This window comes from Eptesicus fuscus, chromosome 5 (assembly GCF_027574615.1).
Source record: "Eptesicus fuscus isolate TK198812 chromosome 5, DD_ASM_mEF_20220401, whole genome shotgun sequence".
NCBI classification, from domain to species: domain Eukaryota; kingdom Metazoa; phylum Chordata; class Mammalia; order Chiroptera; family Vespertilionidae; genus Eptesicus; species Eptesicus fuscus.
The window spans coordinates 22,105,316-22,129,016 of NC_072477.1; the positions used below are offsets into that span (position 1 = coordinate 22,105,316).

The 23,701-nt window shown below is 44.9% G+C and overlaps 1 protein-coding gene across 1 annotated transcript; it reads right to left on the minus strand.

Moving 5' to 3' along the window:
- Positions 1–1,037: 1,037 nt before the first annotated feature.
- DLST (dihydrolipoamide S-succinyltransferase) lies at positions 1,038–23,699 on the minus strand. Its single transcript, XM_008138829.3, has 15 exons — positions 23,589–23,699; positions 23,005–23,038; positions 20,407–20,455; positions 17,446–17,501; positions 17,224–17,298; positions 16,948–17,003; positions 16,021–16,132; positions 14,213–14,368; positions 13,012–13,088; positions 12,072–12,169; positions 7,150–7,280; positions 4,834–4,907; positions 4,447–4,530; positions 3,503–3,670; positions 1,038–2,594 (listed from the first exon to the last, which is right to left on the minus strand). Exons 1-15 carry the CDS (start codon positions 23,649–23,651, stop codon positions 2,460–2,462), a joined length of 1,368 nt encoding a protein of 455 aa, XP_008137051.1. The 5' UTR covers positions 23,652–23,699; the 3' UTR covers positions 1,038–2,459.
- Positions 23,700–23,701: the final 2 nt, after the last annotated feature.

The following is a 23,701-nucleotide window of genomic DNA, read 5'->3' on the forward strand; positions in this document are numbered from 1 at the left end:
GTGGTTAGAGCGTCAGCCTACAGACTGAAGGTTCCTGGGTTCGATTCTGGTCAAGGGCACATGCCTGGGTTGCAGGCTTGATCCCCAGTATGGGGTGTGCAAGAGGCAGCTGATCAATGAAACCATTGATGTTTCTCTCTCCCCCTCTCCCTTCCTCTCTGAAAACACATACACACACACATACACATACACATACACACACACACACACACACACACACACGAGGTTAATGACAAGATCTGGTGGGAGCCTAGTGGAGCCTGCCCAGTCTTCCTTTTGCTACACTCCCTAAGTCAGGCCAGACCACCTCCAACCACTGCTGCAGGTCCGAGTTGCTTCTGGAACTTCTGGGCCCCATCTATGCAATAAACACTACATGTGGCACTGTGCCAGGCTCTAGGTTTTGAATCCTGTAGTCCCAGAACTTATGGGGCTTACGGTCTACCTCAATAGGTTTACTAGAGAAATGAAAGCTTCTAACACCAGGTCCTGGGCCTAGAAAATTCTAAAATTCCTTTCATTGAACCCAAATTCTACCCTCGGAGAGCCACTCTGTTCCTGGGGCAGGCCTTCAGAGATGGCACCACTGGAAGCAAGACCAGCAGGCAGACTGTGTGGAAAGACCAGGCATATTTAAGCCTGGAGACCATCATGCCAGTCACCTGGAGTCAGTCTGTTAACTGTCCGTCTCCCTCAGACCACCGCTCCCAGGAGGTAATCATTGGTTCTTACGGACCTTGGTATCCATCCCAGAAATAATGTGTGTTGGTGTTTGCAGGGGCCTCACAAAGGTGGGTGCCAGTCTCTGCCCAAGAGCCCAGCTTGCCAGGTTTTGAGGGGTCAACTGGAAGGAGGCCAGGGCACTTCCCTGGCTGGCAGAGAGCCACAGTTCCATTTTCTGTCAAATCAGTGCAGTGTGAAGTCAGATATCACAGGGTAACTGAAGGGACATTATGTGGTTTTCAATGCCAATAATCAGTGCTGGAGACTTACACAACCTCAGTAACCGAATGAACACAGAAGCAACAGGAACCCTGTTTGAGAACTTTTGCCCTTTAATTTGCATTTAAAGTCAGTTTCTTTAAATATTTCAGTTACGAGTTCTGAATAGTGAAGACATAGCAGATGCTGCAGGCACTCAGTATTGGCTCCCATCGCTTCCCCCCTCCCGTCCCCCAGCCTTACTTCTTCGAGATACAAGTGGGCACTCTGCACTAAATAAATGGCTCCCATGTCAAGTGTCAGCAGCCTCAGGCCTGAATGCAGTTGGATTGAAAGCAATGAAGCCTGGTAGCTTTCATGACAAGACGTGTACATTTAACCATGTTCCAACAAATTCCAATGATTGTGTCCAGACCCATCGGGCAGTACCTCAGCGGTGACATCGGTCACTTCCCCCGTGTACTGGCATCTTGGGGCTGGTTCCCAGTCCACCCTCCCCCAGACCCGTGCTCTGCAGAGGAGCCAAAGCCCCACTTCCCAAGGGCCATGATACAGGAAAGAACAGAACTGCCTCTTCAGTCACATGCTCATACCAATGGAATTTAAAAGCTCAATCAATCTGAGCCTGTCCACAGGAAGCCTCGCTCCCCCCAATCCCTACCAGGCTCCACTCCATCCTCCACTGCCTTGATGTGCTAGAATCAGCTCCAGATGAGAACAATGTGCTAGAACAGTTCCTAGCAACCTAGAAAGGTTGACACAACCATAGCTGTGCCAAAATGGGTTTTCCTGGTGTGAGGCTATGATAGAGAATGTGAGGGCAGGCCTGGGTTCTGGTCTGTTTACAGCTTATGACCTCAGGGGGAATCTGCCCTCTTCCCCTCAACACTGCCAACATCCCTCCTACCCAGGTCCCCTGGCCTGTGCTTCCTGGAAGAGGTAGTAGAGGCGTCTTGAAGTCAATGACAACTGAGAATGAAGGTGCATTTAAGCAGCAAAGCAGCACCTCTTGGCCTGTGGTCAATACCTCCACACAGGTGGAATCAAGTGAGAATGTGCACAGCCAGGGCAGAGGCTGCTCCGAGCGTGGGAGGCACAATGCCCTCCCAGGCAGCTCTGGAGAATACACTTTCAAAAGACTGAAAATTCATCACATGGTCCCCAGTGGTTTCCCTATAGTGTACTGGCACAGGGGAGAAAGCAAAATGATCTCGGCAGAGGGTTAATGAAGAAAGGAAGGGATATTAATGAGCATCCGTTAAGGCTCTCTCTTTCTCTCCCTCAAGCCTAAGGAAGTAAGATATGCGTGTTAAGAGAGGGGTGCAAAGAGAGAGAGAGCCTGGTAGGAACACCAAGAAAGACCTGCGACTGCTGGTTATATAGTGCCCTGGCTTCCTTGCTTGAGGCCAACAGCATGTGCCTGTCTGTCGCCAGGCGAACCCGGGACCCACGTGGGGCAGAGAGAAGACTGGTTTTCAGTTCCTGCGTGGTCAATGTGTTGGGTGTGTGACTTCCTCCTAAAGGTCCATTAGGAGGATTCTGGGATCCTCTACCGCTGCCTTGATTTTTCGGAGGAAAGTCACAGCCTCTCTGCCGTCGATTAGCCGGTGATCATAGGTCAGTGCCACGAACATCATGGGCCGCACCTCCACCTACAGAGAGAAGAGGTTTATAGGTTGTCTGCAGTAGAAAAGCCCCATGGAAGTGGGGAAATGAGAAAAGTTCTGTTCCTTTCCTATTGGTGTTGCTCTAGATACAATATTTCTGAAGACCAAGCCTTATCCTTAGTGCAAAGCTCCCCTGCTTGCCCCACTCTGAAAGAAAGAAAACAGGAATCTCTGCACAACTGCCTTTTTAAACACACTCTGCCCTTTATTCGTTTTCTAAAGGAAAAGTTTCCCTTTCAGTCTGGCTTTAGGGTTATAAATTTAAACTGGGGTCCACAAATTCTCTGAAATTGTATGTAAAGTAGGGTGTGTGAGCATTTTCAGGAGGGGGAAGATCTATGATTTCAGACTCACAAAGGAGTTAGTGATCCGAAAAGGTTTGAAACAGTCCCAGAAAATGTTCTCCTACTGACATGTCTTCCGGGGCCAGCTCCACACCCTGGGACTTCCTTCCCTGAACTCCCAGAGAACCTCTAAGCCTTACCCTCCACTTGGAAGCTCGTGGACTGCTCTGCATTACCCTTTTCCCAGGCAAGGATCAGGTCCCCAACTGTATCCCCACTCCCTACAGCACCAGAGAATGAAGCCGGCTGACTGTCCTGATGAAGGAGCAAGCCTTCCCAGCTCAACTGTCCTCAAACTTTACTGTGCATCAGAATCATCTGCAGGTTCTGCTTCAACAGGTCCAAAAGGGGGTCCAAGAATTTGCATTTCTAGTAAGTTCCCAGATGATGTTGATCCACACACCACAATGAGAATCAGTGCCTTAGCTATTAATTAGAAACTAAGAGATAAAACTTATGCCTAAAATTACAGTGAATCTCATAATTGGCATTTAGTAAGATTTCCTCTCATCACCTAGCTCCTAGGATATGGACAGTGATGGTTCTTACCTTGCCTCCCACAGCCACTGGCCTATCAAAGATGGCGTGCATGCCCAGGATGGCAGACTGAGGGGGGTTGATAATGGGTGTTCCAAAGAGGGAGCCGAAAACACCTCCATTGCTAATGGTGAAAGTACCACCATCCATATCTTCAATGGCGAGTTCATTCTTCCGGGCCTAAAAACAGAGATTACATCATTGCAATGTAAGGTCAGATGAGCTTTCTTCACCTAAAGGAAGTCCAGAAGGCTCACAGCTGAGGTCAATATGGCAAGTCCCAGCTGCAACATGAAAGTTGTTCAGCTGAGCCCAGCCAGCGTGGCTCAGTGGTTGAGCATAGATCTATGAACCAGGAAGTCACAGTTCGATTCCTGGTCAGTGCATATGCCCAGTTGCAGGCTCTATCCCCAATGTGGGGCATACAGGAGGCAGCCGATCAATGAGTCTCTCTCATCATTGATATTTCTCTCCTCTCTCTCTCTCTCTCTCTCTCTCTCTCTCTCTCTCTGTCTCTGTCTCTGTCTCTGTCTCTGTCTCTGTCTCTGTCTCTGTCTCTGTCTCTCCCTCCCCTTCCCTCTTCCTTCCTCTGAAATCAATAAAATATATATATATATGCATATATGTATATATATACATATATATATGTGTATATATATATATATTTTTAAAGGAAGTTTTTCAGCTGAGATGCTTCACCAGAGGACAGACACAAGGCCTTCAGGTCCTTTTCTGTTCCAGCAGGTTCACTTGATGAGATCTTCAGTCACGAGAGCATGCTAAGCTCTGCCCGATGTCTGCACTTCAGCTCTAGTGGGTGAGAGGCTATGCACTCTCACGGAACAGAGTGAGGCTCCAGCTCCCCGAGCATTGCTCACTGGCGAGCCCTGCCTTCCCGGGCTGTCTTCCCTGCCCTGCCCTGCAGCTAAAACACATCATGCTGCGTTCTACTTTACCTTCTCTCCCAGTTCATTGATGGTTCGCTCAATATCTGCATAATTCATCGTTTCCACGTTCCTGATGACGGGAACCACCAGACCCTGACGAAAGTGAAAAACTGTTTTCAGTTGCAAATTAATAGCACCCTTTACAGTTATAACTCCCTGACTCAAGTCAATGGTCTCCCCTTCCCAGAATATCTAATTACTCAATTTGATTGACAGAGTCTAAAATATTTAGGCTTGACATTAAAAGAATGTGGTATGTTCAAAAATAGGTTACTCTTATTAATTCCCTTCTAAAAAGACAGGATTACAGACATGATCTGTGCCTAGCCGTCAGCTTCTTCACACAAATAAGGTGAGAATCTAAGACAAGAACCCCCATCTCCTGTCCCAACATACCCGTGGGGTGGCCACCGCAACACTGATGTCAATATAATCCCTATATACCACCTCTTTGGTTGTATCGTCAATCACTGCGAGAGAGAAAACACATGTTACATACAACTCCTGAGGCCTAGGCTGATGAGTAACAATCCACAGTGCCTGGTAGTGTGAGCTGACCAATCAGTATGAAAAGTATTGCACTACAAGTGGCAAACTCCTCTCACTCCCATACTAACCAATCGTAACATCTCCCAAGTGCCCTCACTGAGCCCGACAGCCTGAGCATAGGGCACCATTACTTTGGCAGCCCTCGCATGGGTAAGTATGCATTAAGTTCCCGTGAACAAGCCTTCCCTTAGCTGAGAACCGTTAGGCTTTGCCCATCTGCTGTCAACTCTCAAGGGGGACGAGGCAGGAGGGAAGGGTCTTCTAGGAGGTTCAGGAGGAAGCAGGGTAGTCTGGCTTTAATAGTGCAGCTTGAGATAGCAAACACCAGCTGCACATTTAGGTCAAGTGCTCATAAAAAATAGGCTTGGGAATCTTTTCCACAGAAAGTGTATGTTGCATTGTTAGACAAAGACACCAGGAAAAGCATGTCAATGACAAAGAGGCCACAAGAACTCCGAAATGCCTAGGTGTACGGGCAGGCAGAAGACCAGAGAGAGCCAATCAGGAAGCAAAAGAAGAATGGAAGAAACAAAGAGGTAATATATGGGAAAAACAAAGACAGTCCTCCTATCTACCTAGGGCTGTGGTCGGCAAACTGCGGCTCGAGAGCCACATGTGGCTCGCGAGCCGTGGTTTGCCTCTCTGTTGACTGAGTTTACCGACCACTGACCTAGACTCTCGATTCCAATAATTACAGGCTGTTGTTCCTTGTGATTAAGCCCCTATCCCAGTGGTCGGCAAACTCATTAGTCATCAGAGCAGCAAACCACGGCTCGTGAGCCGCATGTGGCTCTCGAGCCGCAGTTTGCCGATCACTGACCTAGGGCATATCATTTGATGGAAGGGAGTAGTGCTTCTATTTCTAGATCTTTAGGGACCCTGACCTTGCTGAGGGTTGCAAAAGTGTCAATGTCACTTCTCCAGTCTTTCAGGGAACAGAGAAGTGTCTCAAAGGGAAAGAGAACTGCTTGTTAGGTCAACATTTCAATGACGTAGGTGAATAAAACAGAAAGAAAACGAGCACAATCTTCCAATGAGGCCCATCAACCAGAAATCAAAGGTCACCCTGGAGCCTATGCCAAGTGTGGAAGTCAGGCCCCAAGATAACAGAGCCCTGGGGAAGGTGAGTGCCAGACAGGACATGAGCTTCCACCCTGACAGGAGAGGCCTGGAGAGCTGAGCTGGCTGAGAACTTCCAAGCTATACACTGGGAAGAGAAATCATTCTGTCCATTTAATGGGGACAAAGTTATTATGATACTATTAGTGGCCCAGTGCATGAAATCCATGCGGGGGTCAGGGGGTGTCCCTCAGCTCGGCCTGCAACCTCTCCAATCTGGGACCCCCTCAGGGGATGACCAACAACCAGCATTCGAACATCCCTCTCGAAATCTGGGACTGCTGGTTCCTAACCACTCACCTGCATGCCTGCCTGATTGCCCCTAACCACTCTGCCTGCTGGCCTGCTCGCCTCCAACTGCGCCCCCCTGCTGGCCTGATCACCCCCAACTGCCACACCCTGCCGGCCTGCTTGCCCCCAACTGCCCCCACCCCCGCTGGCCTGATCGCCCCCAACTGGCCCCCCTGCTGGCCTGCTCACCCCCAACTGCCCCCCCCCCCACCAGCCTGATCACCCCCAACTGCCCTCCCCACCTGGCCTGATCGCCCCTAAGCACCTCTGCCTCTGCCCCGTCCCCATGGTTTTGTCTGGAAGGATATCCAGAAGGTATCCCGGTCTAATTAGCATATTACCCTTTTATTAGTATAGAAGAGATTTCAGGAAGGTGAACCAAGAAATCCCTGAGAAACACACTCATGTTTTCACAGGTATGAAATTAAAAGTATGGCCTGCCGGGCCAGTGTGGCTCAATGGTTGAGCATTGACTTATGAATCAAGGAGGTCATGGTTCGATTCCCGGTCTGGGCACATGTGTAGGTTGCAGCCTTGATCCCCAGTAGGGGGAGTGCAGGAGGCAGCCAATCAATGATTCTCTCATCACTGATGTTTCTCTCTCTCTCTCTCTCTCCTGTCCTCTCTAAAATCAATAAAAATATATTTTTTAAACACAATCTGATGACCCCCACCCTTGTGTCTGTGGGAACAGTTCTGTGTCCATACACATACCTCCCAGGACCTCTGCAATGCTGGCCACCACAAACTCACCTGCATTTACAACAGGCTGTTCCTGCAAGGCAAAGGCTGAGGCCTTCACAAAGGCCGACATGAAGCCCAGTTTGAGGTTATGTTTCTTCAGAAAAGCATCTTTGTGCCGAGCCCTCATATCCTGGATGTTACTGCAAAAAACACATTACAAAGCAAACTGACTATAAGTGAAGCCTTGATTCTGACTTTCATACTGGTTTCCAACTCCATGTACACGATTGGGTAAGCTTTTCCCCTTCACTCTGTACCGTAAAGTTCAAGTTTTGAAATAGTCCACTAGAGGTCACACAATAACCTTCCTTGTTCTTTTACTAAGAAAACCTGGATACAAAGGAATCAGGTCCAAGCTTTCTTTAAGGTGGGCCGAGCCCTAGACTGGCTCCTTCATACTCCGAAAGTCAGAGATTTCAGTGACAAGATAATATGAACAAGAATTCACACAGCACATCAACATTCTTGCCCTGGATGAGAAAGTGATTTCTAGCTAAACTAAAATCATGAGCTACCTACCCGGGGATGGAGGGGAGGGATGTTTTTAATCATAAAATCCACAAAATAAGCAGTATTCTTTTTCTTATTATAATTATTTTTTTTTTTTTCTTTTTTAAATATATTTTATTGATTTTTTACAGAGAGGAAGAGAGAGGGATAGAGAGTTAGAAACATCGATGAGAGAGAAACATCGATCAGCTGCCTCCTGCACACCCCCCACTGGGGATGTGCCCGCAACCAAGGTATGTGCCCTTGACCTGGAATCGAACCTGGGACCTTTCAGTCCGCAGGCCGATGCTCTATCCACTGAGCCAAACCGGTTTCGGCTTATTATAATTATTTTATATAAAAAAACCACCAAACCTGATTACGGCTTCCTTGTGACATGCCTCCTATCTCCTAATTAAGACAAAAGCAAACGAACAAACAAAAACTGCACAGGTAAATGGGCTCCCTGTGAGCAAAAGCAGTCATCCAGAAGGGTACAACCCAGTGTTCTTTTAAGCTGATGGCCAAGTCAGCAGATTCATTCTTCATCTCCCAGAGTTATCAGCTCCATCACTTGTTCCTTCAAACAGGTGCCCCACTACCTGAGAGGGTCAATGCTGGACACAAAGATAATCAAGACACAGCTCTTGCCCTTAAGAGCTGTTCAATGGGTGTGGATTCCTTGGTATTTAGGAACGTGGCCATGTGTGAACCTAAGCTTCCCAAGTGTGAGCAGCAGTGCCTTCTGAGAAGTCTCTACAACAAGATCAGCCTTTGCTCCTTCGGGACCGGGTTTTCTACATATACACCATGTACAAACTGCAGTTAGTGGAAAATGGCTTTCCCATCATTTTGCTGAAGAAATCCCAGTATTTATCGAAATACTGTTCTGTGATGGAAATCAAATTTAACTTTATTTCAGGCCCAAATGCTCAGCTCTCCCTTTCTCCCTATAATGGCCTAATTCAACATTAGCATGAAAGATAAGATGATATAACTTTAGCTCATCCTTTCAGACCTTTTGTTTTTTAAAAAGGAAGTTTTCCTAGGAGGATTGATTGAGTTTAAATGTTTGTTTTCCTGAGTCTAACCTTATTTAGTGCTAGGATTACCACCCTAAAGACATTACTGGTTCCCAAGACACAAGAGCTGCAGAAGAGGGAAAGAGAAGTGATCAACATCTCTGCTCTCAAACCTGCCCCAATGCTATTGTCTGGTCATTAAGTAGTTTCTATTTCAGAGCTCTGTCCTTGGAGGCAGAGGCTGGGACAACAGGGAGAGGAGAAGGTTTCTCAGAAAGGCCCCTTATGGGTTAGCTGATCAGCACAAGACCCAAAGGGCACTCGATCTAAACCAAATTACTGCCTCGAGACCCCAGGCCATCGTTAAGTGACACCTCGATTAGCTGCTAAAAGGAGATGCAACTATTACTCCTACCTTCCAATCAACGCTGTTGAGCCAACTGAATCTTTCAAGGCCACAAATATTTACATGTTTTGTCTTAAGAAATTGGGTAGAATTTCAAAGTCCAATTCAATTTGTGCACAATTTGGCCCTAATGCATTGAAACCTAAGCTGCAGACTTTGTGATTTATTAGTCAAGGTTCTTCCCCACATCCGATGGACAGGAGAGAAATCTCTAGCTTGAATGACATCCAATCTTTTAAAGAAGCTTCACAACAGAATGGATGATATCTAGAGAAATAGGCCACAGAGCCCTCCTCTGCAAACAATGCACACTGTCAAAAACCATTCCCTCTGCTACACTTTTCAGATCGCTTCCAAAGGAAAACAAATTTCCCTAATGAAAAGTAGAGACTAAATAAACACTAAGGACCAAAAGAAACAAAGAAATGCCCTGAAGACTTCATGACTTACCCCCGAGTTAAATATAAACTCGTATCCCTGTTATTCCATTCCTTCTTATACACATTCCTCACCGCAAATTTCTCAAATGTGTCTTGTGCTGTCAAGTCCACATTGTTAGCATCATCTGGAACAATCTTTCTCCACAATGTTACCTGTGTCAAAATGCTAGTTGTGTCCTGGCCAGTGTGGGTCAGTGCAGCGAAGGTCTCGGGTTTGATTCCCAGTCAAGGACATGTACCTGGGTTGCATGTGCAGGAGGCAACCAATTGCAGTGTCTCTCTCACATTTATGTCGATGTCTCTTTCTCTCTCTCTCCTTCTCCCTCTCCCATTCCCTCTCCCTCCCGCCTTCCTCCCTTATTTACCTCCCTCCCACCCATCCACTCTCTCTAAAAATAAATGGGAAAAATATCCTCAGGTGAAGATTAACAAGAATTAAAAAAAAAAAGTGGTCCTAGCCGGCTTGGCTCAGTGGACAGAGCATTGGCCAGAGGACTGAAGGGTCGCGGGTTCGATTCCAGTCAAGGGTGCATGCCTGGGTTGTGGGCTCTATCCCCAGTGGGGGGCATGCAGGAGGCAGCCGATCAGTGATTCTCTCTCGTCACTGATGTCTCTCTCTCTCTCTCCCTATCCCTTCCTCTCTGAAATCAATAAAAACATATACATTTAAAAAATGCTAGTTGTTCTCTTTCCTCCAGGAAACCTTTCCTGACCTACCCTCCCTACCTCTGCTGCCACCTCAAAAACAAATGATATCCTTCTCTTTTCCACTTCACACTCTTTGTACCCTTCTGACACTTATTTCATGTTTACCCACTAGACAGTAGGCTCTAGAAGGGTAGGGGCTCTTTTCACTCATCTTTGTTTTTGTGTGTTTTTTTCTTCATTGATTTCAGAGAGGAAGGGAGAGAGAGAGAGAGATAGAAACATCAATGATGAGAGAGAATCATTGATCGGCTGCCTTCTGCATGATCCCCACTGGGGATTGAGCCCGCAACCCAGGCATGTGCCCTTGGCCGGAATCGAACCTGGGACCCTTGAGTTGGCAGGCTGACACTCTATCCACTGAGCCAAGCTGGCTAGGGCTTCACTCATCTTTGTATCCTCCTAAAATACATATAATATCTTATACACAGTAAGTGCTCAAAAAATGTTAGATTTAACTATATTCTCTTCCCTAGAGTGCTGGAACTTGTAAACACCAAAGTCTTTTAAGAACATAGGTGAGTTAACAATTAGCTTACTACAGAAATGGGTATACAGTAAGTCCTCACTTGGTATTAACACTGCTAGGTTCTGTGACTTTAAGCAAAACGATGTATAAAGAAACCATTTTTACCACAGGCTAATTAATATAAACAAATATTGAAAAAAAAGTTTTGAAATAGTCCACTAGAGGTCACACAATAACCTTCCTTGTTCTTTTACTAAGAAAACCTGGATACAAAGGAATCAGGTCCAAGCTTTCTTTAAGTGGGCTGAGCCCTAGACTGGCTCCTTCATACTCCGTAAGTCAGAGATTTCAGTGACAAGATAATATGAACAAGAATTCACACAGCACATCAACATTCTTGCCCTGGATGAGAAAGTGATTTCTAGCTACACTAAAATCATGAGCTACCTACAGCACCTCTTTAACGTTATAATGAAACTATGTTGAATGAAACAACTTTATTCGAGGACCCCAGTGTGCTAATTTGAGTTAGTCCCTTGATTTAGTTAATATTCTGAGGTTTTCCTTTGAAAACAAAACTTGCTTTCCATTTCACTATCAAAGGTGGGAAGGATGAAAGACAATACAAGCCTATGCCTTGTCACCCACATAGTTCTGAGTCGCTCAGGAATTTGTATGAGGCGCAGTCTCTGTGAGGGTGGGATACCCTGGCTCTGGGCACTGTCAAGTGGTTCTCCATCCCAGTGGTCAGCAAACTCATTAGTCAACAGAGCAGCAAACCGCGGCTCGCGAGCTGCATGTGGCTCTCGAGCCACAGTTTGCTGACCACTGCTCCATCCCAATGGGTAGGCCTCGGCATAAGCCTTCTTGGCCTGGACGCCCTATCTTTACTTGGCAACTCACCACTAGTCATCAGAGTTTAAGAATATTATCAGTCTCGTTTATCAGAAATCACAAGATTTAAGTATAAAAGTGAAAAGCTAAGTTTTTAAAATATATTTTTATTGAATTCAGAGAGGAAGGGAGAGGGAGAGAGAGATGGAAACATCAATGATGAGAGAGAATCATTGATTGGCTGCTTCCTGCATGCCCCCTACTCGGGACCAAGTCCACAACCCAGGCATGTAGCCTTGACCAGACCCTTCAGTCCACAGGCCAATATGCTCTATCCACTGAGCCAAACCGGTTAGGGCTGAAAAGCTAAGTTTTTAGGTCACAGAGGAGACAGGCACGGTATTAGCAGTTAGCTAGGGAATGACACCAGTCAACAAGCAATACAAAGCAGGAAGTACCTCTTCCCCGCTCAGTCAGTTTTGGAATTAGCACTAGGTGGGGACTGGGGCAAGTTCAAGTGTCCTCCAAGAACAGGTGTATGGATATAAGAGGAACAGAGCTCTCACCTCATGTCAATCTCATTGAAAGTCGTCAGCATTGCACATGTATTCTGGGCCTCCTTCAGACGCTGAGCAATGCGTAGCCGCATCCTGTTCATTTTCTCCTGAAAGTGAAAGTGGGACCAAATACTGACAACCTGGGTCTCTTTGGACCCTGCACTCCCCATTTGGTCTGTGGGAGGAGATGGCCAGGACTATTCATATCTAAGTACAACGAGAGCGCCAGCCTTCCTCTTTCCTGTGGCCTTGCTCCTCTGAGCAAGAACAAGGAAACAGAGACAAAAACTACTCATTTAGACTCATTTTAAGTTTGACCAAAAATGGAGGCCCAGGAAATGGTTTGATTTAAAAAACAAAACCCATGTATAGAAAGGAAGAGTGTGGTGTAGGGCTAGTCAGCCAAGGGATCACTACAGATAAGGCAATTTCTAGTGTTAAAGACTTGCATGAGAATAGCTACTTGTGGAATGGAAACTCTGAAGCAATAAACTTTTGAGGCTATAGTATTTTTAGGAGGCATTCTCTCAGGCAGAGAAACCCACACTCTTGACCATACTTCCTTGAGGTTTATGTCTGCCCGATAGCTACTGCTACTGTGAGGCCTCAGCTAGGTATCCCGGAAGTATAGGGATAGAGCTCACTAAACCACCTCTCTGAAGTGTGTTAATGCACTCTTCCCTCCCACGGTACTAAGCTACCATCCCTGCAAATAATTTACTCACCCAAGACAATTCAGTGGTAGCACAACATACTAGGAAAAACCACTGGACAAGTGTTCACTCAGGTCCTAGTCCTATCATTTGACAGTCCATGACTATGAACAAGTCACTTCCCAAACTCAGTTTCCCTGTCAAGGTCAAGAGAATAAGCAGCCAGCCAATCAAATGCAGGCACCACCATGCCCACACTCCACTAATCTCAACATGCCCCTCTGCCTGGGGCTTACCCGATGTTCTGAACGCAGACCTTTAACAGCTCCTGGCTCAGCTACTGGACGAGCAGCAGTGGGTTTTACCGCAGACACTGAAAACAAAGAGTGGGGGGACAGCTGCATCAGAAAATGAAACACTTACTGAGTAGGTACCAGTGCTTTCATACTGTAGCCACTTAATCGTCACGATACTCTGGGGTAGCTCTAGCCCATTTGGCTCAGTGGATAGAGCGTTGGCCTGTGGACTGAAGGGTCCTGGTTTCAACTCTGGTCAAGAGCACATGCCCGGGTTGCAGGCTCAGTCCCCAGTGGGGGGTGTGCAGGAGGCAGCCAATCGATGATTCTCTATCATTGATGTTTCTCCCTCTCCCTTCCTCTCTGAAATCAATAAATAAATATATATATAAATATAAATAAAAGATATTCTGGGGTAGCCCTGGCCAGTGTTGCTAATTGGTTAGAGCATCAGCCTATGCACCAACGGGTCGCAGGTTTGATTCCCATTCAAGGGCTCTTACCTGGGTTACAGGTTCAATCCCCAGCCCCGATTGGGGCTCATGCAGGAGGCAACCAATTGCTGTGTGTCTCTCTCATTGCTGTTTCTCTCTCTGTTTCTCCCCTTTCCTCCCTCCCTTTCACTCTCTTAAAAAAGAAAAAAAAATCAATGAAAAAAAATATCCTGGGGTGAAGATTAACAAAACAAAACAAGATATTCTGAGGTATATTGGTACCATTCCCACTTCACAAATGAACAATCTGCTCAGAGCAGTTAAGTAGCCAAAAGTCACACAGCTGTAAACAGAAAGCTGGGATGCAAACCCAGGTGTTCTGATACAAAGTCTACAGTTCTTTCCACAAAGTAGGCAACAGAGCCTGTTCAGAGGCATGATTAGTCTCGGACTTTGCTCTGTGAGAAAACATGACGTTAGGTGAGATTGTTCTTCTCCCACATAAAGATACGTGGGAGCCCTGCCAGTGTGGCTCAGTGGATGAGCTTCGACCTATGAATCAGGAGGTCGTGGTTCAGTTCCCAGTCAGGACACATGCCCAGGTTTCGGACTCTATCCCTGGTAGGGGGCATGCAGGAAGCAGCCGATCAATGATTCTCTTTCATCATTGATGTTTCTATTTCTCTCCCCCTTTCCTTCCTCTCTGAAGTCAATAAAAATATGTATTTAAAAAAAAAAAAAAAAGACACATGGGAGTGAAGGCTTACCTGGTTTGCTAGCAGAGGGCTGTGGGGGTGAGGGCACCGGTGGCATCTGAGTGGGTATGGATGCTGCGGGGGAAGGAGGAGCTGCCGATGCTATTGGTTCTGCCTTTGGGGCTTCGGCAGCAGGGGCTTCAGCTGGCTTGGCCTTAGCAGGAGCAGCTGGAAAACAAGAAAAATAGATGCCACTGTCTGGAATGGAAAGCAACCAAATCACCGATATAAGTAGAATTTAGCAGCAAAATCTCTATCTCCAATCAATTAACAAATGCTTACTAGATATTCGCTATATATGCAAGGCACTATATAAGGCACCATTCTTCTATTCTCCTGGGCTCCTAGCCTACATAAGACTAACTGAATTCAGCTGCCTCCCTAATTTCATAAATATCTACTGATCATCACATGTGGAAGAATATAGTTAACTATTAAAAAAACAAAAGTTTAAATAATCAAGTGTTCATTTAGACTTAAGAGTTCAAAGCATTTCATTTGGATGATGCTTATAAGACAATGAGATGGTCAAGTAATAAACTCACAAGGTTAAATTAGATGTTTATTTTTATCTTACCCATCTGGACATTATATTTGGTTTTATACTTTACTTAGAACTATTTTTTTAAAGGAATAAATGATCAAAAGATGGAATTCTTCAACTGAAAAGTCAATCTTCTTCACTAGCTTTCTGCTGCACATTCTTTCCATTCTGGGCTTCTATACTGCCCTGACCAATCTCAATGATGCAATCTACCATCTCTCTGCTATATATTTTAACAATGAGAAACTTTAGTTTATAGCATTTAACTGAGAATTAGGAAAAAAGTTATTTTCTGTTCTATTCTCTAATGCTGACTGTAAAGTCCAGTACAAATTCATTTGCTTACTTCTCATTTATTCCCAAGAGAAATACCAACCCTCCCTACAAATGTTATGGGAACAGATGTAAAAATATTACACTGAATTCTCCATAACAAACACCAGGAAACATTGCTTTTTCTCACTTCTCACTTTAGAACAGTAGCTCTCAGCTCTGGCTGTGTATCAGAATCACTTGGAGAGCATTAAAAACCACACACATGCCCTAACCGGTTTGGCTCGGTGGATAGAGCGTTGGCCCGCGGACTGAAGGGTCCCAGGTTCGATTCCGGTCAAGAGCATGTACCTTGGTTGCGGGCACATCCCCAGTAGGAGGTGTGCAGGAGGCAGCTGACTGATGTTTCTCTCTCATCAATGTTTCTAACTCTCTATCCCTCTCCCTTCCTCTCTGTAAAAAAATCAATAAAATATATTTAAAAAAACACCACACACACAAGAAAAACTATGACAGACAACCAAGATCTTGTAATCCCAGATTTAATATATCAGAATCCCTGGACCATGGAGTCTAGGCATTTGTATTATTTTTAAAACCTCCATGTGATTCTGATGCCAGGGTTGGGGAGGGGAAAAAAAATCCCTGTCTTTAGAACTTTCTTGATTTCTATCATATTTTAAAGAAAAGGTCCAGCATAAGAAACATACATGGAAAGAACAGAATACTATGAGGTTTATTTATTTAAAAATATTTTTTTATGCCTAGGCTGGTTTGGCTCAGTGGATAGAGCGTGGGCCTGCGGACTGAAAGGTCCCGGGTTCGATTCCAGTCAAGGGCACATGTCTGGGTTGTGGGCTCAATCCCCAATGGGGGGCATGTAGAAGGCAGCCAATCAATGATTCTCTCTCATCATTGATGTTTCTGTCTGTCTCTCCCTCTCCCTTCTTCTCTGAAATAAAAAAAATAAAATAGGGTAGGACAACTAGGGGAACTTCTTTACCGCCAGTTTTCCTGAGTGTGAAAAGAGGAGTGCCTCCTTCTACTTTTCCCCCATCAGGTACCAAAAGAGATTCAATAACGCCATTTGCTGGTGATGGAACCTGCACAGATGTCTGGAAAAGGAAAACAGATGAAGAAAGAGTCCAAATTTTTACTCAGCATTAGAAAATTAATTGTACAGATCTCAAATATGAGTTACAAAAGTTGCAACACAGATATACAAGACCATGCATTAAAAAATGCCAACGCAACACTTTTAGGATGAGAGTATGACAAGTCAATGTTATTGTGAAGATTCACTCATCGCTCTTTCTGTCCTTTCTCAGAAACATTCAGTTCATAAGTTTCCAGGTGATACTTGAAAAATAAGTGGCAACAAATCGTGCAGGCTTTTACACACAGGCAACAAAGAGCTACAAAACTATTACTAAAGTATATAGTACATGCAACTAGAACGGCAATTTTCAACCCCTATGCTGAAGCACACTGGTGTGCCCCAAGAATTTTTAAAACATGCAATATTTGACTATTTAGTCAGGGGCACTGACCTCTTTTCCCTTAAATTTTAAATTTTAAAAAATGACAACAGACAACACAACAGCAGTCATCCAGTGTGAATGAATAAAACTATACCTATTTTTTTGTCAGAGTGGCAAAAATATAATACATTTTTTTGGTGTGCCACAGAATTTTAGTAATTAGTTTATGTGTGTTGTGAGATAGGAAAGGTTGAAAATCACTGACCTAGAACAATCTAAAATTAACTTTTTTTTTCTTTTTAATGAGCTATTCCAACATTTTTACAACTGTGCTTAGAGCCAGTTAAAGATGATCTTTAAACAACAGTTAAAGCCCTGTTTCTTTTATTAAGTTAAGAAACCAAGGAGAGACCATAAAAAAAATTGGCACTAATATAGGACAAGCCTACCTTGTCAGTTTCAATCTCACAAACCACTTCATCTTCTGCAACTGTGTCTCCAACAGCTGAAAAAATAGTCAAAGGCTACCTGTCAGGAAGGCCCCAGTAGCCACAAAATACCCTTTTACAGATATAAGACCCCTTTCCTACAGGGCCAGGATCAAGTAGGCCACATGTGAAGAAAAGGGTGGAGCCATAGGTTCTACTGATTATCATTGAGGGCGGGGGGATAAGACAAGACTTTTAGGAAGTATTTAAACTTAAGTGAGAGGGCACTAATCTTACCTTTCTCCCACCTGACATCCCCTTCTGTGACAGATTCTGCAAATGCTGGGGTTTTTACTGTAATCACATCATCCTCTAGAAAAAGAGCAAAAAAAAAAAAAAAAAAAAAAGGAAATCACACATAATCCATATTTTTTTTTCCTTCAATTAAACTCAGACAATTGTTCTCTTCCCATTAAAACTCCATTCCCAGAAGGCGGGGAGCTGAAGGCAGGTACTTACTGCACACCGCCGTAGTTCTGAAGAAGCGAACACTGAAGACACTACTATTGTTAATGCTAGAAAAGAAACAAAAGTAAACACCTTTGGCAAGTGAACCACTCACGTGTTAGGCACCAGGGATCACCTTCCCTTTAAACCAATGATTCCTGACCCAGGGTGCCCTCAGTGCCACCTAGGGGAACTTGACCAGGCCCCATCCCGAGAGTCTTACTTGGCAGGTCTAGAGCAGAGCCTGGATTGGAAGACTTGAGTGCCCTAAGTAGTGAGCTCATTGTCTGAGTCCAGGACCCTATTCTGCAGTGAAATTCTCTCACAAAATACTTATATTTGGTTCTTTGAAGAAAAATATAAGCATCTTGGTCCTTTGCACACTCACCAAAAGGATTTATCTTTCTGATCAGGTTTTTTTTTCCTTAACCAAATCCAAGTAAAATCAATTGCATGCTCTTGTGATACTGCCATTGTGCCAAATATAATGGAATTTCTGTCCATAGGATTACAGATTTAGATTAGATAAAGCAGCTAGATGAGACAGTTAACTTGGAAGTAAAATAATAAGGTTATTCCCCCATGCACAAAAAAACCCCCACAAAAAAACCAAAAACCTCATATGGTGTCTCTTCATATGGACTCATTAAAGAGGAACCTCAGAAGACCAAGGTATTTCTTGATATGGCACTAACTTTAAATAATGTAAACCAGAGAATGCTACCACCTTGTATGCCAGAAAGTGTTAACAGTGGTTACCGCTGGAGAGTGGAAGGCGTAGATATATGTATATGGTATCTATGGTTATCTGTTACAAACATACACATTTTGGGCGAGTGCTTCAGACTGATGGGGACTTGCACTTTGTGCATTTCAGGACTGTTTGACTATTCTATACCAAGCACCTTTGTAATAGGAAAGTAAAACAGATTTAAGTTGCCTTTTGATATTTTTAACCTTTATAAAGTCAAAATAAAATCTATGTTGAACCAAGGAGAAAAAAATGTAAGTTATAACAAAATACAGACCACAAAGTGTTCTGTATAAAGTTTATAACCATGTATAAGTACGTGATCATGGGCAAGAACCAATGGGTAATGCAGAGACTGCTCTGTGAGGACATCCAAGAACCTGGAGCACCGGCTGTCTCTGGGCAGAGGAACTCGGTGGCGCTGGAGGACAGGAAGAAAGTCTTCTCGTAGACATGTTTGCTTTTGAACCATGTACATGTATAACCTATTACATAAAAATATAAAGCCAAAAATAGTTTCACAATAAAAGATTTTAAAAATAAAGTAGGTAGCCCAGCCGGCGTGGCCATGGTTGAGCATTAGCCTATGAACTGGGAGGTCACGGTTTGATTTCCAGTCGGGGCACATGCCTGGGTTTTGGGGCGTGCAGGAGGCAGCCCATCCGAGATACTCTCTTATCATTGATGTTTCTATCTCTCCCTCTCTCTCTCCCTTCCTCTCTGAAATCAATAAAAATATTTTTTAAAAATAAAGTGGGTAGCTTATTCACAGAAAAAAATACACAACACAACCCGGCCAGCATGGCTCAGTGGTTGAGGGTAAACCTATGAACCAGAAGGTCATGATTAGATTCCCAGTTGGGGCACATGCCTGGGTTGTGGGCTCGATCCCCAGTGTGGGGCGGGCAGGAGGCAGCCAATCAACGATTCTCAATCATCATCGATGTTTCTCTCTCTCTCTCTCTCTCTCTCTCCCTCACTTCCCCCCCCCCCCTTCCTCTCTGTAATAAATAAAAATATTTATTTTTTAAATACACAACACAAAAGTTATTAGATTTGGGTGATAGCCTAATCTAATGTGTAATCTAACCCCTCAAAGTTCATGGTTTTAAAAAATAATTTACTTTCAAATAGTTATTTGTTGTATTTATTGCATGTAGGTTTGTGGTTGCTCTAATTTTCATAGAAATTGCAGATGAGTAGCACATTTTGAATCTAAGCAATTTTTTCAATTATAAAAGTATTAGACGTTCACTGTAGAATATTTGGAAATAGCAAAAAGAACATTTACAATGAGATTATATCAGACAGTAGAAAATGGAATCATTTTATAAACTGCTTTTTTCCCCCCACTTATCATAGTGTGAACATGCTTAACCAATCTCTGTTGTTTGGCCATTTGAGAGAAATCTGGGGATACCAGGATTTCTTTAGTACAGATTCCTAGAAATGGAATTGCTAGATCAAAAGGTAGACACAGTTCAAAGGCTTATGAATGCCAAATTGCCCTCTAAAAATAACACATCATTTTATTTTTAAAAATCCCATTGAGATGCACAGTGAAGAAGGAGCTAATCTGCTGACCCTTCATTTTAAAGATTTCCCCTGCAGTGAAAGTAGCTTGATAGCTGTTTACTAGGTAACTAGAGAGAATCCTCTTACCACCACCTTGAAAATACTTGGAAGGGAAAGTAACATTAAGCAACATTCATAAGCAGAAGTTAACCTGAAACACACATGGGTGGCCTTTGTCCAAACTTTGCATTATGCAATAACATTCCCTCCAAACTAGTCAAAGTCCCAGGACTCAACAGACTAGTCTTTTGCTTTCACTGTTTCTAAAATAAATAACTATGCTACATCAAGAGGATACTCTCAATCTCCACAATAAATGTAACCTCCAGCCCTTGAGCTGCACTTGTATCCAACCAGAATACTATTTAGGAGCACCTTTCTGTATCTATTAGCCATAAAAAGAGGATTCCAACTCCAGTTTCATTATAATCTAAACACCTTAGGATAGGCACACTCCTGGTCCAGCACTTGATGTGGGGCTGAAGCTCAAGGTACATCACATATCATACATTAACATCAAGGCTAGGTCTAGGACTCAACATAATTCTAGAATTCTAGCCCTGGAAACCACTGGAGAAAGCAAATGGTCGCATTTATAAGTGATATCTTAAGTGCCCTATGGCCAAGTACTCCCCAGTGATACTTACGCGATCGTCCTCCTGTCAGGGTAACCTGGTCCCTGACATAAGGAGACCCCTGCAAGAAACAAAACAACTCTTAACCAACAACTCTTATCTTATACAGGATACCTGTTGGGAATGAAAAAGAAGTCCGTTCGCCCTCTAACTCTGAGAAAGAGTAGTATCAACTACAGGCAACAATATAATCTTTATCACACAGAGACCTGATTCTCAAACTTTTCCACCAAAGTAACCATAATAGCAGAGAGCAGCAGGTGTATGGGGTTGAGAATGGGTATGTGCTGAGGAGGAAAGGGGAGAATTCTAAGGGCATAGCCTGAAGTAGTCGTATCTTATTTACCTTAAATCCCTAAGTTTTTATTATCCCTATTATGTTTTCCAAATAAATTGTCTCTACTCCCCCAGTCTTCAAATACAATTGAAGCTTGAGACAAGACACAATGGCTAATCCTGTAACCACACACAGCCTAATCTGAGCAGCAGTGGGAATGTTTGGTCTGGGTTTCTGTTTCCCTGGTTACTTAAAATGCACTGAGCTGGAAGTCCTATTGCCCTAAAACCTAGTAGCAGAGACAGGGTCACTTTAGGCCCAGGGTCTCCAGCTGGTCCTAGTACTCAGCAAATTATCCCTCCTTTCAGTTTATTGTCTCTTCCTGAGGTCTTCTAATCTGGTAACATGCAAAAGGTGGGAGTCCCTTTCTGCCCCACCATCCTTCTCACAGATCATTGCATTTCCCCAGGTGATAACTAAGTACTATAGCTGCCTCACCTGAATATGTTCTTTCATTTTCCCAATCTATTAACAATCCTTTCTGAACCAGGGTTCGGTAGACACCAAATCAGATATCTCTCTCTTGTGCCCACCTCTGCACAAACATCCCCTAGGTTTCAGAGTCAAGTAAGTCACCTATGTCCACAGCCAATGACTCTACAGCACAAATCCTAAGTATAATAGCATGTTTTGAGCTAGAACAGCCAGCAGCCCATGCTGATTTTTAGAACCCTGAATCCAATTTAAAGTTCAGCCTACAGCAAGTTTCACTTGTAGGGTTTATAAAAAAGCTTTCACATAATGACCTCATTTTGATTTTCCTGTCTCACCATTCCCTGAAGTAGAACCACCATCTGCCACTATTCCCATTTTATAAGTAGGTGAAGTTGCTAGCCCCAAGGTAAAGCCCTAAGCCACAATGCAAACCCCAAGTCCAAGGCTCTTTCCAGCCAGACAGGCTTCCTTAACATTTCTGTGACTAGTCAAGTCTCTTCCTGCCTGAAAACATTTGCACAAGCAATTCATTTTACTTGGAATATTCTCTTGGATAACCCTATGTGCTCTTCAAGGCTTGGCTTAAATGTTACTTCTTTGGGAAAGCCTTAACTAACATTCCCACAGCACTCTCCAGCTTCCCAAGCTGGGCTACATCATCCCACCCTCTCATTACACCCTGCACTTCCCTTTCACAATGTAAGTACATCCTTATGTGTGCATAAATGTATAAAGGCTGTTTCTCCAGCTAGCACGTAAGATCCTTGAGGGTAGAGACCATCTCTATTTCATCACCTACAACAGTAGTAAGAACTCAAATAACCTATTGAGTCCATGAGGAGTCAGGCTTGACCAATAGTAGACTGAGTGACCTTGGTCAAAGCATTTAACCTCTTAGCCTTGGGTTCTTCATTTGTAAAATAGAGAGAATACTTCTTGTACTGTTTCTTAATGATTAACTGAACAACGCACAGAAAGCACTCAGAACACTGCTTGGCACACAGAAAGCCCACAACAAGATCGACTCATTCAACAAATACTCATTCCAGGAATATAAACAAGTATTGGGATAAAATCTAAGTTCCTTCCAGTAGTCTCTACACCATACCATCTTCTATCGCATGCCACTCTCTCCCTTAACCAAAATGCTCTGGCCAAGTCAATGATATATTTTTTTTTTTTTCCAGTTCCCAAGCACTGCTAAGCTCTTTCCTTCCTCAGGGACTTTGTACATGCTATTTCCTTCCCTTCTCCTCCTCTTCACTGGGCTGGTTTCTGTCACAGCCTCTGGGTAACAGCTTTAATACCACCTATTAAAGAGGACTCTTGCCCTAGCCGGTTTTGCTTGGTGGACAGAGCATCGACCTGCGGACTGAAGGGTCCCGGGTTCGATTCCGGTCAAGGGCACATGCCCAGGTTGCGGGCTCGATCCAATAAGGGGCTTACAGGAGGCAGCCAATCTCTCTCTCTCTCTCTCCCTCTCCCTTCCTCTCTGAAATCAATAAAAAATATATATATTTAAAGAGGACTCTTCTGTCCACCTTCATTTGCTTAGCAATTCACACTTTCTTTCCCACCAGACTGTAAGCTCCAGGCAGGCAAGAATTTCCAATTGCTGTATCTATCCCTAGAGAGGGCCTAGCTAGTGTCTGACACACAGGAGAAACTTAGTAACTATGTACTAAATGAATAAACGACAGCTGTCGTTACTAAGTAGCATTTGGTTTCACTCCTATCTATCTGAACATTATGTGGAGAAACACAGGCACCCCGATTTCCTCACATCCTCCTCTGCCCAGGAGGAGAACATTTTAGGGGACGGCAAGGGCAGAACTTACCAGGCAGGGAACGTCTCCCTAGAGGGCAGTTCCCCTGTTGAGAAAGAAGACATCACCGACGTCACCCAAGATGAAAGGAAGGGAGAAACAGCTTTTTCTCTTAAGACTCCAAGCTCTCCAGGTGCCGGTGACAGGTGAATCCCGTGACTCCCAGGGGTACATGCAACAGCCACGGCTCTCGGGTCTCGGTCAGCACACTGGGCCTGCCCAGCATCTCAACTGCCCGGCGGGAGGGAAGACCCCTTGACTTGAACGGGAGAGAAGGACGGGCCCCAGGATCCCGCCGGGGACTCGCGGCGGCGCCTCCCAAACTCTTGAGTCTCCGGCCGGGGCGGGCGCGGCTCTAGACCACTCCTCAGCCCGGCCGGAGGGTGGGGGGCGGCAGGGGCCGGTGCGCCGCTGCCTCGGGAAGCCGAGGGGCCCCGGGCTCCGCCAGACGACCCCGGGCCACCCGGCCCGCGGCCTCTGCGTCCCAGTGCCCTTGGTGCCCGGCCTGGCCGGCGCGCCCGCCCCTGCCCCCCAGCAACCCGCCAGCCCCCCGGCGGGTTTCGCCCCGCCGCGGCCCCGCCCCGGGTGGACCCTACCTTCTGGAAGGCGGAGAGCGAGCGGCTGAACGCCCGGGACACGCAACGGGACCGGGACAGCATCGCGGCGGCGGTAGTGGCGGCGGAGCTGAGGGCGGGCGGACACCGGATAT